This window comes from Hippopotamus amphibius, chromosome 1 (assembly GCF_030028045.1).
Source record: "Hippopotamus amphibius kiboko isolate mHipAmp2 chromosome 1, mHipAmp2.hap2, whole genome shotgun sequence".
Classification (NCBI taxonomy): Eukaryota; Metazoa; Chordata; class Mammalia; order Artiodactyla; family Hippopotamidae; genus Hippopotamus; species Hippopotamus amphibius.
In genome coordinates, this window is record NC_080186.1 from 14,556,384 (window position 1) to 14,574,324 (window position 17,941).

At 42.8% G+C, this 17,941-nt stretch overlaps 1 protein-coding gene across 4 annotated transcripts in view; it reads right to left on the bottom strand.

Annotated features, from left to right (window-relative positions):
- UBR4 (ubiquitin protein ligase E3 component n-recognin 4) overlaps positions 1-16,468 on the bottom strand; it is a 129,428-nt gene extending 112,960 nt beyond the window's left edge. For all 4 annotated transcript variants that reach the window (XM_057698006.1, XM_057698007.1, XM_057698008.1 and 1 more), the window contains exons 1-11: positions 16,238-16,468; positions 9,464-9,561; positions 8,147-8,250; positions 7,243-7,372; positions 6,990-7,129; positions 5,276-5,378; positions 5,017-5,158; positions 4,733-4,857; positions 1,785-1,909; positions 1,170-1,229; positions 880-1,070 (exon numbers count right to left, since the gene is read on the bottom strand). In XM_057698006.1, coding sequence (XP_057553989.1) covers positions 880-1,070; positions 1,170-1,229; positions 1,785-1,909; positions 4,733-4,857; positions 5,017-5,158; positions 5,276-5,378; positions 6,990-7,129; positions 7,243-7,372; positions 8,147-8,250; positions 9,464-9,561; positions 16,238-16,413 — 1,394 coding nt within the window. In that variant the 5' untranslated portion in view covers positions 16,414-16,468. The remainder of the gene's footprint in view (positions 1-879; positions 1,071-1,169; positions 1,230-1,784; positions 1,910-4,732; positions 4,858-5,016; positions 5,159-5,275; positions 5,379-6,989; positions 7,130-7,242; positions 7,373-8,146; positions 8,251-9,463; positions 9,562-16,237) is intronic.
- Between the last annotated feature and the right edge of the window lie 1,473 nt (positions 16,469-17,941).

Here is a 17,941-nt window from a genome sequence, read left to right on the forward strand (position 1 = left end):
ACCTTACTGAGCCTTAAAAATGTCAATCGTACTTCCACCTCAAAACTTGAACTATTCTACCCCAAACATTCGCATGGCTCATCTGTCACTTCACTCCTACATCTTGTTCTCAGAGCGCTTTCCTGACCGTGCTAACTGAAATAATAGCCCCTGACACTCTCCAGTTCCTTATTCTGGCTTATTTTCCTTCACAACACTCACATATGATAACCTATTATGAATTTACTAGTATATTTGTTCATTGTTGCTCCAGTTAGAAAATAAACTCTATAAAGGCAAGGAGATTGCTTTGATTAGTGCTATATCCTCAATGCCTGGATAGAGCCTAGTGATACATGGTAGAGAGTTAAATAATAAATGAAATTCAGAAATACCTGGGCTTAGAAAATAAAACCTTGCACAACAGAGAAGTCATATCTCTAACTTTTTTCCTAGCAAGTGAGGGTTTTTGTCCCAACTTCATCAAAACAGTAGCAAATGTTTCAGGAAGCAAGTCGGGAGGACCTGACAGAATCCTCACTTTACAGCTTAAACATGCAAGCAAGTAGCCAACTCCAAGTCAAACAAGCCCATTTTACAAAATAGAAGCATTTTTTTTTTCTGATTTGAATCTCACAGATGTCCTAAAACATATATTACACAGATATTTTCTCCTTCTTACTGAGGAGGAAACAAGATTGGAGAGAATGAGTCATTTACCCAAAATCACACTGCTATGATGTACAGATAGTAAACTATGACCATTATCTTAGTTGTTCAAGTCAACTGCATAGAGGCAAATTTTTCTATTGCTGTGGAGATGAGAGGAGTTACACCAGCTCCCCATCAATATAAACAGCAAGAAAACACAACCTGAGTGGCAATCAAGTGGACACATACCCTTTTCCAGGCCCCAGCTTCGGAGAGCCCACTCCCTCCTTTGTACGAGAAAGGATGTCTCTGACTCGGAGAGCAGCCAGCGGATCTTTCTCTTTCCCCTTATCAGCCAAGGCAGTAGGACTGAGGTTCAATATGAGGAAAAGGCTGTTTAACAAACACCAGGCACCCAGCAATTGGAAGTTCTGATAGTGCTATTGAAAAAGGAACAAATATATATATAAAAACAGATTTTACAGGCTACACTTCTCAGAAACTACATTTAAGACAAGAATGTAGCAGAGACTTCTTACCTCACCACCAGCTCGGCGGGAATTGCTGATTGCTTGTCCAATCATGTCATAGATTTCAAGCTGTCCAATATCAAACATACACAAAAATCTAAGCAAGGTGACACAGTTCATTACAAACGCTAAATCCTACCCGAAGCAATTTAGCTTGAAGACTTCAATATTTTCAAGCCACTTTCAATGATACAACTGCACCACACTTTCCCTGATCTGCACAGGATGTTGACTCCCTCTTTTCATTTAGCCCACATGTCCCCTCCACCCAATCTAAAGCAACACACCCAGGACCACATCAGATCACTTTCGATCACATTGGTTCATCCAATCCACTTATCACTATCTGAAATTACCTTGTGTCCATTGTATGTCTCCACTGAAAGTACACTGATACCATACAGTAAGCCCTTATACGTATTTGCAGACTGAATGACACATCTTTCACAAAGTCCACTGCCACCACAAAGCTGCAGTGTTTCCTGCAGAGCCAACCAACCTGCCAAATAAGCAAGCTAAAGGCCTACCTCTTAGACCTACTACCCAAGGGGAAGGGGTATGGAGAGTGGCCATATTCCCCCATTTGAAGAATCAAGGTTCTGCATCCTTAGAGACATAGCTTACACATTTCTGGACAATCGTAGCTGCGTCACTCTCATAGTCCTCCTCTTTGGAGCTCGTGGACCCTGTCCGCACTTGCTGGGCACTGCCCACATGAAGGATGGCCATGCAAGTTGCCACACTCACACCTGAAATAGAAAAGATGCACACATTCCAAGAAATTGAAACACAAAAACACAACCCACCCACAAGCAATTTCATGATTTGATTACTGAAAGTAAGTTCCATACGGGCAAGACTAAACATAGTGTTACCATATGATCCAACAATCTCACTCCTAAGTATTTACCCAAATGAGCTGAAAACTTCTATCCACACAAAAACTTGCACACAAATATTAACTGTAGCTTTAGTCATAACTGCCAACAAATGGAAGCACTCAAGATGTCCTTTGGTAGGTGAATCAATAAACACACTGTGGTATATCCATACGAGGAACATTACTTTTCAATAAAGAGATGAGCTACCAAGCCACAAAAAGACATAAAGGAACTTTAAATGCATGCAACTGGCCCTCCACATCCCCAGGTTCCGCATCTGGAGATGCAGGTGGTGGAATCCGTGGATGCCAAATCTGCAGATGCTGAGGCCGACTGCACTACACCATTTTATACAAGGAACTTTGAGCACCCATGGATTTTGGTATCCAAGGCGGGGGTCCTGAAACGCCCCTCAAGGAAAAGAAGCCAGTAAGGCTACATACTACATAGTTGATTCCAACTATATGACATTCTGGAAAAGATAACTATGGAGATAGTAGAAGATCAGTGGTTTCTAGGGGCTGGCATTAGGGGTAGGGGAGAGGGACTACTAGTAGAACCTAGGGGATTTGGAGGGCGGTAAAAATATTCTGTACAATACGATGATGGTTACATGACATTACGCACTTATTAAAACCCACAAAACTGTATAACACAAAAAGGGAACCCTAACGTAGTAAACTATGGACTTCGGTTAATAATATATCAATATTAGTTCCTAAATTACAACAAATGTATACTATTAATGCAATATGTTAGTAATAAGGGAAATTGCATACGGGGGGAGAGAGTATATGGGAACTCTGTTCAATCTGCTAATTTTTCTGCAAACGTAAAACTGCTTTAAAAATGAAACCTATTAATTTTAAAATTTTTTTTTAATTTTTTAAGATAATGGAAAAAAAATTTCACACTTAGTATTTCTCAAAGATATCAAGGCCAAATCCCTTTCTTTAAATCAAACCCCAAGTGATCAACTTTCAATAACAAACCAAATCTGGGCTCTTTAAACAACTAAGAAATTGTGTGTGTGTGGGGGTGTGGGGGGGGTGGGGGGTGGTGTGGCCATGCTGCACAGCATGCGGGATCTTCCCCGACCAGGGTCTGAAGCAGCACCCTCAGCAATGAGTGCAGAGTCCTAACCACTGGACCACCAGGGAAGCCCCTTAAACACTAAGCATTTTTAAGGGCTCTTTAACCCTTATCAAGTAAGTACAATGAGATTCATGTGATATTCAAGAAATTTCCTGAAAATTGAAATAAACCCCAAATTTAAAAATGCAGAAATCAAAGATGGAGAACTAGGAATAAACACTGGAACTGGGCTTGGAAGGAGCACCTGCTCCCACGCAGCCTTAGTTTTCCATTCCCACTGCTGCTGCTCTCACTCAGGCCCTTTGTGTGTCTTGCCCAAATGACCGCGAATTCCTCCTAGCAGATCTTCCAGCCTCCCATGTTTCCCCACACCAAAACACCCTGCATACTACTGCTTCAGTGTGCTCCTCAAGCACAGCTCAAATCATAGCGCACTTCAAGATCTTTAATGGTCTCTACTGGCTATAGGATATGGTCCAAATGACTTAAACAGCATTTCTAAGCCTCTGTGACTGGGTTGTACTTTCTCTCCAGCTGTACAATACTCACCAATCTCTCTCTCTCTCTCTCTCTCACACACACACACACACACACACACACACACACACACACACACAGAGCGTTCTCCCAAATTCCAGAATACTTTTTGTCCTGCTTTTGCCTCTGCCTAGGGATAGCCAAGCTGAAATTCCACCTGCCCTGTAAGATACATCAACAGAATTCCTTTGTGAGTACTGCCTTCCGTAATTGAAAGTGCCTTTATCTTTATATTCCTGTTTACATACAGATGTTTATACTAAAGCTGTTCAAAGAATGTAGGGAGATGATTATTTCTTAGTGCTCCCAAGGTCAGGTTTCCAAGACTGTTCAAATCCTCAAAGAACCCAGTAAACGTCGGAAATTGTTATGCCTCCCAAGACATACCAGGACCATGGTATTTAAAACCAAGGATCAGTGATTTCGGTTAAAAAGTCACTGTAACAATAACTTAAAAGAGAGAAAACACCAGCTGTCAGGCCCCACTTCCAAGGCAGCATGATCAACAGGAAGGGAGGGGATTTTGTGAGCGCGTGAAGAGTAACAGTCACTGTATTTATCAATATAAACAGATACCACTTGTCCCATGAAGCCTTCCTCAAATCTGCTCCCACCACAAGACTCAATTCTCCCTTCTCTGTTTGCCCATAATATTCTATACTTCTCTTATCACCTTCATCATCTCCTGTTTTATATTATACTGTGTGGTCCTAGCTGAGCTCCATTGCTCGGGTGAAGGCTCCCTGAGGGCAGGCATTACATATTGCCCATCTCAATATCCCAAAAGCACTTGGCATTTTGCTTTTCACACAGCAGACACTTACCAGGTGTACACACTATGAAATCAAATACCCAAGTAACACAATGGCAGCAGTTGAACAATAAGGGAATTTACAAGATTCCTATTGAGACCTCATCTCCTCTAGATGAGATTTTAGATGATCCTTGGGGTAAGGAACTAAGTAAAGAGGGAGAGAGTACTCAGAAGGATCTCATGGTTTCCAGAAAATATAACTGTGCTTGGCTGAGAAAATGAGATCAGATATAATAACTTCTTACCTGCATACAAACAACTTAGGCTGAGGACTGTCACATCTTGCAAACGAGAAGGATTGAGAGGTTCCAACACAGGTAGAGAAAGGGTATCTAGTGCCATGGTAACATCAATCACCAGTGAATGAAAACTGGAATATAACAGAAGATTAGCAAAAGTGTCTCTCTGAATCACTTGCTTCTATAATTTGATAGTTAAAGAAAGTTGGCATGCCATAAAAACTAACCAGTTTCCCTCTTTTTGAGAGCAGCATTAAAACGTAAAGCACATGCACCCTGGAGCACCTTACCCATTACGAACAGCAGTGGCATCTGCTACTGTTGCAGGCATGATGAAGAAGGAATTCGCCAACACTGCATCCTGAAACCGATTGATGTAGCGTAGGAAATAGGGCAGGTTCAAACACACACGCAGTAGCTTCTCTGAGCCACCTGAATTAACAAAAAGGCTCAACCTTACAAACAGGCCTCTGCTGCTTGATTCTCTTCCACTTAAGGAATTTCTGAAAGCAGAGAAACCAGCTTTCTGACAACAGTGAAGAGTCTTACCAAGCTCCTGAAGACTAGCCACATTCTGAGCAATGAACACATTCTTGGTTTTGATAGCAGAGGCTTGATCTGTGGATGACTGTTCATCACCTTCTCCTTCCGCCTGAAGAGAAACAAAGGATGTGAAAGGCCTATCAAGAGCCTATCATCTGTTGGGCTTCCCTGGTGGCACAGTGGTTAAGAATCCGCCTGCCAATGCAGGGGACACACGTTCCATCCCTGCTCCAGGATGATCCCACATGCTGCGGAGCAACTAAGCCCGTGAGCCACAACTACTGAGCCTGCACTCTAAGGCCTGCGAGCCACAACTACTGAGCCCATATGCCACAACTATTGAGCCCATGTGCCACAACTACTGAAGTCTGCACACCTAGAGCCCGAGCGCCGCAACAAGAGAAGTCACAGCAATGAGAAGCCCGCACATCACAATGAAGAGTAGCCCCCGCTCACCGCAACTAGAGAAAGCCCACGCAACAACAAAGGCCCAACACAGCCAAAAAATAAAATTAATTAATTAATTTTTTTTAAAAAAGTGCCTATCATCTGTTGATTGCTGTCCTCAAGTTCAGACTAGAACCAACTGTCCAAACTAAACAGCTGCTTCACAGGTACTCTTCAGACTCCCCCGTCAATGAGGGGGAAATTCTTCTGTAATGCTGGGGAAAATACAAGTTATTTTTCCAAGAGGAGGGGGAACATACGTAGCTTTAAAATATATATATTCTGTAACTAGTATAGAGTGATGCCTTTTACAGAAAGGAGTACATGCTCTTTGTCTAATTGCATTGAGAAGTATCAGAAGAATGGTCATCAAAATAGTAATAATTGTGGACAGGAGGAATTGGGGTATTATGTTTGGTTTGTATTCTTCAACTAACTTTCTACCATAGGCAGGTACATTATTTTATATCACAAATAAAAAATATATTTGTTAGGGACTTCCCTGGTAGCGCAGCAGACACAGCTTTGATCCCTGGTCCGGGAAGATCCCACATGCTGCGGAGCAACTAAGCGCGTGCACCACAACTACCAGAGCCCGCACGCCCAGAGCCCATGTTTCGCAACAACAGAAACCACCCCACTGGGAAGCCCACACACCGCAACAAAGAGAAAGAGAAACAAAGCGAAAGAGGTGAGCCCCTGCTCGCCACAACTAGAGAAAACTCACGCACAGCAATGAAGACCCAACACAGCCAAAAAAATAAAAATTAACAATAATAATAAAGGGCTTCCTAAGTGGCACAGTGGTTAAGAATCCGCCTGCCAATGCAGGGGACATGGATTCAATCCCTGCTCCAGGAAGATCCCACATGCCGTGGAGCAACTAAGCCCGTGCGCCACAACTACTTAGTCTGCCTTTTAGAGCCTGTGAGCCACAACTATTGAGCCCATGTGCTGCAACTACTGAAGCCTACACGCCTAGAGCCCGTGCGCTGCAACAAGAGAAGCCACGGCAATGAGGAGCCTGCGCACCGCAATGAAGAGTAGCCCCCACTCGCTGCAACTAGAGAAAGCCCACGTGCAGCAACAAAGACCCAACACAGCCAATAAATAAAGTAAATAAAAGAGAAACACAGACATTAAAAAATATATATTAAAATAATAGTAATAATTATAATAATAATAATTAACAAATACATTTGTTAGCTATGTTTTCTAGTATTATCATCTTAACAAACCCAAAGAATGAGGCCATTTGGCTGAAGTAACTCACCGGAGTCTGTGGACCTATGGGTGATGATGCTACAGTCCTAGGGTTGAAAACTGACGTCAGCTGGTTCAAAAAATTCATCTGGACCTCCTTCTGCTTCAGCTCTGGGCTTACTGGTGAGGCCAGATCTTTCTGATCTTCCACTATGAAATACAAAAGCAAGCGAGGGATGAAGGGAGTGTCACTAGAAGGCAAAAGAGGAAACAGATGGCCAGGGGTATGGCCAAGAAACCAAGTCTGGTGAAGGAATATTCACCATCTGAGAGTGTCTTCACTGTTTGTGGCAGCTTGGCCGATTTCATCATTGCTGTAAACGTGATAATTTCAGTTCTGTCTAGCCGGCTACAGCCAGTGCACAGGCCCTTGATGAGGAGAATCAAGTGCTTCTGAAAAGAAAACAAATTCAAATATGTCTTTTAGAAGACTCTCTTCTTTAGGGACTTCTAGCTGGCACAGGGCCAAATTTAGGTTCATACCAAGAACTGCAAATTAGGAAAAAACAGTAAAGCAGCGCTCACAAGCTGCTGGTGCTCAGACCACACCTGCCTGCAGGTTTGTCTTACTGTTCTCACAGTGCTGGTGTTGCTGCTGCCGTTGCTTTAATTTGAAGTTAGGCTAACTTTCTAAACCATGGAAGATGTAACACACAAATCCAGATTTCCCGTCTCGATAATTCACAAGATAGAGGTTCCTACGTGGCAACAATCAGCTGGAGTCAAACAGTGACCAGCCCCTTCACAGCTGGGTCACGCGCCCTTCTCAACGAGCACACTTGATTCATTTTATGTTACCTGTCTGGCTCCCACAGGCATATGTTTGCAACCCTTGAAAAAGCCTCTGCAGCCCTCTGTACCAGAGGCTGGTAAACCACAGCCCCAGTTCAGCCCGCTGACCATTTCTGTAAATGAAGTTGACTGGACACAGCTGTGCTCATTCATTTAACATATTGTCTGTGGCTGCCTTCACACTACAAAGGCAGAATTTAAAAGGCAGAGACCAGCTGCAACAGGGACTGGATGGTCAGCAAATTATCTACTATGTGGCCTATTAGAGAAAAAGCTCACCAACCCCTGCTCTAGGCTATCCCTTCTCCATCATTCCACTACTCAGTCACAAGCCTACCTCAAAATAAGGGCCAGAAATGGACCCAGCACTCTTACCTGGGACACAGCGCAAGCCTCATCTGGATTCTCCAGACGTAGGAGAGAAAATTCAATCAGGACTTTACAGGCTGCTGCCACAGACTGAAGTTGGTTCCGGGGAACTGAGAAAGGAATAAGCTTTACTTAACCTCAGACTGCTGTAACTCACTTCAGCCTCACAGTCAATAAACCAAATAAGTATTGAGCTCCGTATGTCCAACATTCCCAATATCATTCTACAAGAATAATTATTTAGAACCAACAACCCAACAGGCAAACAAACGCATCTTGGCATTGATAACCATCAATTGCTTCTAGATCAATTTACCTCACATTTACTAGACATTAAGATAATTATAATAGGAAATACATCACAGTAAGCACCCAAGCACTTCAAAGATATTAACCCACTTAATCCTTAAACCAATTCTATGAGGTAGATATTATTGTTACCACGACCCCCCTTTTTTTTTTAACAGGTATGGAGATTAAACCATAGAGGGGTTAAAGTCATGCAGCTGAAGTCAAATCCAGGGAGTCTGGCTCTAAAGTTCATGCTCTTACCCACTAGAATACACTACCTCACCTTTCCCTTTTTGCAACAGGCTTCCTACTCAAAGTTTCTCGAAGCTAAAAGGGATTCTTACGCTGGTAGCCAATGCCTATAATAAACAGCACTGGACAGTGAAAGATTACTCAGCAACCCTGTAACTTCCTTTCACTTCACTTACTTAGCAAACTTTTTAAGTAAACAAATAATTCGAATTCTTCAGAACTATATGAGTTAGGACTGGGAAAAAAAAGTGAAAATGCCAAGTTTCAGAAATAGTGGAAAATAAGGGCTTGGTCACTTTTGAGGGTAAAGAAGTTTAAAAGACAGGAAACTGAAGTTGAAATCCCTTCACATATCAGAGAACACAAAAGGAGAATTTAATCTCTCACCAAAACCAAATAAGGAATAGAGCCTTGGTTAGTGGCTGCTAACCCCAGGTCAGTACCCACCTAACCCCCAACCCCACCGCCCCACTAATTAGCACACTAGTAATTACATGTGTAAAATCAATAAACTGCTTTGGTTAAAAAGGCAAGGAAGGTTAACTTAATGGTTATGAAATAGATGTCCAAACCAAATAGTTTCTAAATCCCTTTTGGTTGGCCTCGGTAAAGGAACTTTCAGGGCCTTATCAGACTGACAGTTGTCTCCACTCTTGGGTGAACAGGTTAGAACTAAAATACTGACTTCATTAACAACTTGTTCAGACACCCTAACAAGAGGACACACAATTCCCCTATTCACGAGCCCTTAAAAGGGAATGACAAGAGTGGAATACTTACTGAGGCTACAAACTGTTGTAATATAGTGTGTGGAAAGTGCAACAAAAGATGAGTAGAATGGCTCGTACTGCTTCTCGTGGTGCAAGATTTCTGATTCACTGCAAAGAAAATAATTCAGCCAACATTTACTTAGTGCTTACTATATGCCAAGATACCCCACCCCTTTACAGGCATTACCTGACTTAATCCCAGTAGCAGTCCTACATGGTAGGTAGGCACTGTTATCATCCCTATATCCAACTTGAGAAAGTGAAGCTTAGAGTTAAAACTAAGCACCTTGTTCAAGGAAATCAGGCTTAGTAAGTGGCAAAGGCTAATAAACAGAAAACACTTTCAAACTCACTTAGAATTGAGGAAATACAAGTAAAAACACAACAGGATATCATTTTATCCTGCATTACTGATTGACAAAGTCCAAAAGCTAATAATGCCACGAGCTGGCCAAAGGGGCGTGGGGGGTGTAAAGCAGGGCACTCAAAATACTGTTAATGGGAATACAGACTATAGCAATACATTCTGAAGACCAAACAAGGTGAGTCCCTAATGCAGTAACTTAAAAAGAATCAACAACTCAAGGGAAGAAACCATCTGATGGGTGTTAAAATCCAAAATTCTTTAGGTACTAGAGTCCTCCACTCCCCTTCCCACACCCACAGGATACAGCTAGATCACAACAAAGTGATTTTTAACCATATCCCTTATATTTACCGGAGGAAATGGCCTCTTGAGTGAAAATCTGGAGCCCAACTAAGTCTAAAAGCTGGATACATTTATGTCATTCTCTTTATCAAATCAGATGCTAATCACAACCCATGAAACAAGAAGGCAAAGAAAACACTACAATGTATCTTATTAAATGGACAGAGGAGAGCAATGTGGCTAAATAGTTTCCTCAGTAAGTTAATTCTCCAACAAGAATTATCAGCCCAGGAAAGAAAACTTAAACAGAGTCAGGACTCTATCCACTTGCCATATCAACACAGGAGTCAAAAAGACAAGCTCCACATTTGGAAGGTGCCAATGTGAGTGATGAATCACCTCAAACAGCACTTAAGAGTCTGGCGCTGCAAACACTTTGCTATTTGGGGATTTATCAGGGATAAATGGGTGTTCATCAAAGATCAGTTCCTTATCTTGGAATAACTCCTTCACCAAGAAAAAATATTTATGGAGCACCTATGATATGCAGGAACCTCCCTGCACATCAAGGATCATTTCTCCCTAGTTATCAGAAAGGCAAAAAGAAGTAAACAAACACTTTAAAACATCAAGCAACACTCAAAGTTTCAGGGCCATCACACTCTGAGGGTCATATCACATTCAGCAGAGAACTCCTCAACCCCCTGCTTCTACCTCCTATGAATAGCTGTTCCTTCACTCCCATCCTTACACTTGCGCATTTATTGTTCTAAGGTTTCCCCATCCTGTAATTTGATCGCTTTTACTAAGTATTTACCTTCTCTGCTTTATTTGAAAGCTTCAGAGCTGCTTACCCCCATGTTTTCCAACTGAACAGGTTTACCAAAACTAGGAGAAAAACTGCCCATTGAAAGAATGAACTTATTCTGTTGCTTTCATTCCCATTCAGATAATAAAATATATCCAAAATATAGGAGTAAATACATTTAATTGCCTGGTTCAATGCTGTCCCATTATGATTTAACAAACCCTACTTCCTGCCCTAGAAATACAAAACTACCTTATTCCAATCAAGAAACAAGAACGCCCTTTGGGGAAAGATGGATATTGGCAATCGAAAAAAAAAAAAAACGGAGCAGTCTTGAGCTCCACTTAAAATTTGCTTAGGACAAGTAAGGATAAACCTGGGGAAATTAATTTTAAAAAGACTTAAAGGTGGGGGACCTCCCTGGCAGTCCAGTGGTTAAGACTCTGCCCTTCCAATGCAGGGGGCACAGATGTAATCCCTGGTTGGGGAACTGGGATCCCACATGCTGTGCGTTGCGGCCAAAAAAATGAAAAGAAAAGAGAAAATAAATCGGAGTGGCTTCTTTAAAAAAAAAAAAAAAGACTTAAAAGGGAGAGCAGGCAGGTGGACAGTGGCCCAAGGGACAATGTCGTATCTCTTGACTCTAAGGAAACAAGCATGTGTGAGTGACCTGATGAAGGTGTGCTGCCTCACTTCCTTGTCCCGCCCCCACTCCCCAAGAACCTGACACACAACAAGTCACCAGAGAAGGCACAGAAATGGAAAAATGGAACAAAGGGCAAGACGTTAGGTAGCAAGTGGAAGAATGCAGAAATTTAAGGTAAATATGACACAGGAAGAAAAATAAGGAGACTTCAAAGTAAAAACATCTCCTTAGACAGTCAAGCTATTTTCCTCAAACATCTGTTTCGCCTAACAAACTCTGCAACGAAAGTACCACAGAGCCTTAAACACCACGGAAAAGAAAAGGAATCTAAAGTGGTTATATTCCACACAAAATAAATGCACTGCAGAGTATAAAGGAAACAGCAACTATGCAGCCAGGTCAGAGAAGTCCAATTTGACACGTAAGTAAAAAACAACTGGCCAAGGTCTAGAAATATCTGGGTTTTTCTAGGAAGAGGTAAAAAATCTGATGGGGCAAAATAAAAGACTAAGGATTCACCTTCCTTCTCCTTCTTAGATTACTATTCATATCTTTGTTGTAAACTGTGGAAACTCCACAAAGCCCTTTCCCCTCATCAGAATCAAAACTCCCAAGTACAGAATCTATTATGCTTGTTTCAAAATACAGAAAGGAAACAAGCATAACAAATATATTAATGAGTTACATTCGTTTTAGAAATATGTTTATTGAACATCTGCTGTGCGTCACAGAGTGCTTAATATATGTTAACCAAAGAACTGAAAGTTTTCACATACATCCCTCACACTCTCAACAAACCTGCAGGGAATGTGATACTGAGACGCGGAAACATTACCTAATCTCACAACTAACTCTACGCTTATCATTTGGTGGCTGGTTCTTTTTCTGTAGGTCAATCATGAACACAACTGATGATGGCACTAGTGCACCCCTTTCTCCCTTTCAAGATTTTTAGATAATGACTGTGCATTATCTAATGGGGATGTTGTAACAGCTTCTGCCTTCCCAAGTAGGTCTCCTTGGCCTAAATGTCATGAAATAGCTGGGAGGCAGAGACTCAAGGAGGCTTATCACTAAAAAAGGCAGGACAGCCTAGGAAGGACTGGCTCAGGGAAAACGCTTTTTTTTTTTTTCTAATCTACAAAGACTCAATTAAATTATTCAATGACAACCATGCTCATCAACATATCCTGCACAGAGTTAAGAAAGGAATTCTGGGGACTTCCCTGGTGGTCCAGTGGTTAAGACTCTGCGCTCCCAGTGCAGGGGGCTCGGGTTCAAACCCTGGTCGGGGAACTAGATCCCACATGCCGCAACTAAAAAGATCTCATGTACTGCAACTAAGACACAGCACAGCCAAATAAAGATAAAAAAAAAAAAAGGAATTCTGTATTGGATAGTACATAAGGCTACATTCAGCAATTAGACTAACCAAGCCCACATACAGCATGTGCTCCATTAAGCTAGTTCTAGCTTAATTTCTGGTCCTGAAAAGTAATGGTGTTTAAAAGATTTTCAGTCCTTACTACTTAAAGACATGCTATGGACAACCAGGAGAAATGAAGATGAAGTCCCCATTAAGTAAACTCAGATATTGTTTTCTTTCAAAAATCTAATGACACTTTTGAGAGTACGCCTCCCAATTTATCCATGCTAATCCCTCCTTTGTTTCAGTTTGGTTATAAAGTCAAACTTAACAAACAGGGTCCAGGAAATTCCATGGCAGTCCACTGGGAAGAGACTCTGCACTTTCACTGCCGAGAGCCTGGGTTCAATCCCTGGTCGGGAAACTAAGATCCTGCAAGCCTCACGGCGTGGCCAAACAAAACAAAACAAAAGTCAAAAACAAAACAGAGTCTGGACCTAGGAATTATTTCATCTACCTTTTCAAACCAAAAGGTCAACTCCAACTATAAAAGCATGAAAGAACAGAAACAGAAAGTAGAATGGCAGAGTACTGCGGAGTCTCTCAGGGCATGTGTCATCGTTTCCAAAAAGTCAAAAAGGGAGGAATTCAGTGGATGAGCAGGCCACCAGAGAGGAGGTAAGAGCTGAGGTAATGGAGCCAGGAAATCAAAAAGGAGGGGAAAAAAAAGAGAGAAGAGTAGTAGACTGCAAAATAAAAGGTCCCTGGAGGCCAGGAAGAAAAACATGGAAGGCATAACAATAGAAAGAAACAGGAGACTGTATAGGAGCAGCAACCAAAGAGGTAAAGTAGCAGCCTAGGGCCCTACACCTTTGATTACCTACAAAGCGAAGCGCAATGCAGCATCTGTACAGTGCTGGCTCTGACCCAGTCCTATACTCAGTGGCCATAACTTGATGTTCAAGAAATAATTCCACAATTCTGACACTTTTTTTTTTTTTTTTGGAAAGGCAAATAAACCTTTTGAGAAACAGAACATTGACAGCAGAGTATTAAACCAGGGGTTGGAAAATTATGGCCTGCAGGTCAAACCCAGCCAGTCACCTTTCTCTGTACAGCCCATATTTAAGAATGACTTTTACGTGTGTTTTTACGGTTGGGGGAAAAAAATTCCAAAAAACATTTTGTGACATGTAAGCATCATATGAAATTCACATTTGTGCCCATAAATAAGAACACAGCCACGCCCACTGATTTATGTAACGTGTATGGCTGCTTTTGCCATCCAATGGCCAAGTTGACTAGTGCACACACCGTACGGCCGGCAAATTACATCTACTCTGACCTTTCACAGAAAAAGTGTGCTGACCTCGGCTCTACACCAAACTGAACACTTGATATGTTTAGTTTGCTTTAACTGTAAAGAACTTGTAAGTCAGATATTTTTTCTGGAAATTTCTTCTGGAAATTACAGAACCATGTCACAGCCAATCAATAAACAGTCCCATTTGCAAGAGTCCGAAAATATTTTATTGAGGGAGGGAGGGAAGGAAGGAGCGAGAAAGAGAGAATACTGTTTCTGTGGGAAAAGGACCTCTCAGACAATAAGTGCAACCCTAAGATCATACTGCTCTCAAGAGAGCCTGAAGAGGACACATAACAGCCTTCCAAAGTTGACTGAGCCACAAAAACCAGAACACAAACTTCAAGGATCTTGCCTTCCAATAAAAATATGTGTTACTAAACAGCCGTTAGTTTGGACTTCTTTTCTAAACCATGAAAAGAGGTCTTACTAGTGTCCACAAACGCAGGCAACCCTTGATTATCTTAGCCATAAAGAGGGCAAGAGGGGCCACTATCACTTATTTGGCAAAATTCAAACATACTTTGACGTATTTGGTTTCGGCTCCTTCTACAGGTTGGAGGCAGTTTCTTAACTATTACAGTTTGAAAGGCCTGGGCCCAGAATACTGGATGTATGGGAGGGTGTCAACAAACGATTTTATAACCTACTCAGCTCTTGTCCATAAAAACACAAAAGCAAATGTTCTAAAAAGAGTGGAACACTGTCCATTGTAAGTAACATGATGAGTATGACTCAGGAAAAATACCACTAATGCTAATGTTTAAAACGGTTATGAAGAGGATACATAATTTGAGAGCAGTATCTTTGATCCTTGTTTAGGTCTTCCAAACCTTCTTGGCTTAATAATTAGATAGGAAAATCCATCTGTAAAGTTAACTGTGAAGTTACCAAACCATTATTTTATTCTAATTTATTTTTTAAACCACATCCAAAGTATCACAAATCTAACAATAAACACTGTAGTAGACAATCTGTCAAACCATGGGCCTCCCCTGAGTAATAAGTAGCAATTTCTAACCTTCTGAATAACATGCAGGTATACTCCTGTTGGCATGAAGCTAAAACGACCCAGTTAGCAATTTCAGAAAGTTGCTGAGGTCAGGTTTGGCTAGAAAAATGAAAGTAGGCTGGCTTTAAAAGCAGGTCTACCATTAAACTACTGAAAGATTGCTCTGAGCGAGGTAATACAGGAAAAGGCAGGCAACTCTGATATCACTGGCCTTGTACGAACACAACTCTCACAATCTAAGAACCTCAAAAAGACAAAATCACGTAACAGCAAACCAATAAACAGTCCCGCTGGTAAGAGTCTAAAGATATTTCACTGAAAGCGCGAGTATACGGTTTCAGTGGGGAAAATGACCTCTCAGAACAACAATGAAATGTTTTTAATCAAAGACCGTTACAGTAACAACATACCATAAGTGCAACCTAAAAAGAAAGTCATCAATGATAACTAGATGCTTCAGTCACAGAAATAGCACATGCCCCCAGTGATTACAGCACCAGGGAGACCGTTATTAAATTCTGTGGTAGGTCTCCAATTTAAGCCCGGGGCTCCGCTCCGGCCCAAGCTAGCAGGATGAGCGCGGACGAGAAATGCAAACTCATCGGGGCTTTGACCTTAACATACGGGGCAGCCCTGGGGACATTCCCCTAAGAAGGCGATTCATCTCAAAATTACTCCCAAACCAGCCCTGCAACGCCCTCCCGAGAGAGCGTCCTCAAAAGTTTTGCTCTGGAGGGAAATTGAGGCACAGAGAATTTACCCGGGTTGGCGGAAGGAAGACTAGACAAGCCTTCGTCTCCCAAGGCCAGGGAGCCCCGAAGCCGGGGCCAGGGCCGGGGTCCGAGAGCCCCAGGAAGCAGCCGGGAGAAGGTCCAGACCCTCTGGCACGACTTCCCCTCCCCCTCCCCGCGCCCGCCCCACCGGGGCCGCCGCCCGGTACCTCTCGATGACTGAGGCCACCAGCTGCGGCAACTCCTTCATCTCGAAGGCGGAATAGGACGCGGACAACAGGGGCCGCACCGCCACCTCCCAGCCCGGGGTTGTGTCTGCCCCCGCTGCCGGGGCCCCCGGCGCCGGCCCCGCAGCCGCCGCCTCGTCGCCGCCGCTCGTCGCCATCTTCCGTCGTACTACCGCGGCTCCCTCCGGGGGCTTGCCACCGGCCCAGCGCCGCCTCCCGGGAGGGGGCGGAAGTGACGCAATCGGGCGTCAGACTGCGCGACGCAGTCGCCAGCCAAATTACGCGACGCGCAAGGACAGCCTCCCCCTGCTCTGGCAGGGGGAGCGTGGCGCGGCCCGGGGGCGGGGCCGAGAGGCTGCGCGTGCGCAGTACGTAATGCTTCGAGGGAGGGCGGGAGCGTTAAGCTCCGCGCCTGCGCGCTAGCAATCGTTCTTGCGGTAGGGCGGTATGTGGCTTTGGGGCATCCGGGAAAGGTGAGTTTGGGACTTGGTTTCAGTTGACTTGCCCAAGGCAGCGAAGTAGACCTGCATCAGCGAACATAACGGCCCCGGCTCAAAACAATTAAGGACGAGAAGAGGAGGTCGAAGCCTAATCAGGTTCACCTGCTTCTTCACTTCCCTGATGACCCGCCTCCCTAGTAGTTACGGTACAGCGCTTCAGTTTGCAAAGCGCTTGCTCTTTCTTCCACCACCTCTCGCTATTACTGTAATCGCCAGTCCTTTCTTCGCGTTGAAATCCCTTTTATGTTTTGATTACCCTCATTAGTAATGTCACCAGCTCACGTTTGCATCGGTCTTTGCGATTTGCCACCTAAGATTCCATCCCCCCTTTTTCTACTCCGAAGAAAGAGTGTAAGCTTTTTCATCTTGTAATTTTCTTGTTTCTGGTTGTGGCCTTTTCTTTTCCGCCTAGAGACGTTCATCCAGCATTTTTTGTAAAGCTGGTTTGGTGGTGCTAAATTCTTTTCGCTCTTGCTTATCTATAAAGCTTTTGATTTCTCCATCAAATCTGAATGAGCACAGCATGAAAGTTCTTAAGAGTAAATCGTAAGAGTTCTCATCACAAGGAAAAACATATCTTTTTTTATTTTGTATCAATATGAGAAGATGGATATTCACTAAACTTATTGTGATAATCACTTCATGATGATTGTAAGTCAGATCGTTATGCTGCACGCCTTACATTTATATAGCGCTGTGTGTCTATATCTCAATACGACCTGAAGAAAATAAAATAAAATCCTGAAAAAAAAAAAAGAAAAAAAATCTGAATGAGAGCCTTGCTGGGTAGAGTATGCTTGGTCGTAAGGTTTTTCTCCTGCATTACTTTAAGTATAGTGCCACTCCCTTCTGGCCTGCAGAGTTGCTGCTGAAAAATCAGCTGATAGCCTCATGGGAGTTTCCCTGTATGTTATTTGTTGCTTTTCTCTTGTTGCTTTTAATATTCTCTTTAATTTTTGTTACTTTGGTTACAATGTGTCTTGGTTGTTCTTCTGTGGGTTAATCCTGTATGGGATTCTGCATTTACTGGACTTGGGTGACTGTTTCCTTTCCCCAGGTTAGGGACCTTTTCAGCTATTAACTCTTCAGATATTTTCTCAGGCCCTTTCTCTCTCTCTTCTCCTTCAGGGACTCCTATAAAGCAAATATTAGCACAGTTGGTGTTGGCCCAGAGGTCTCAAACTGT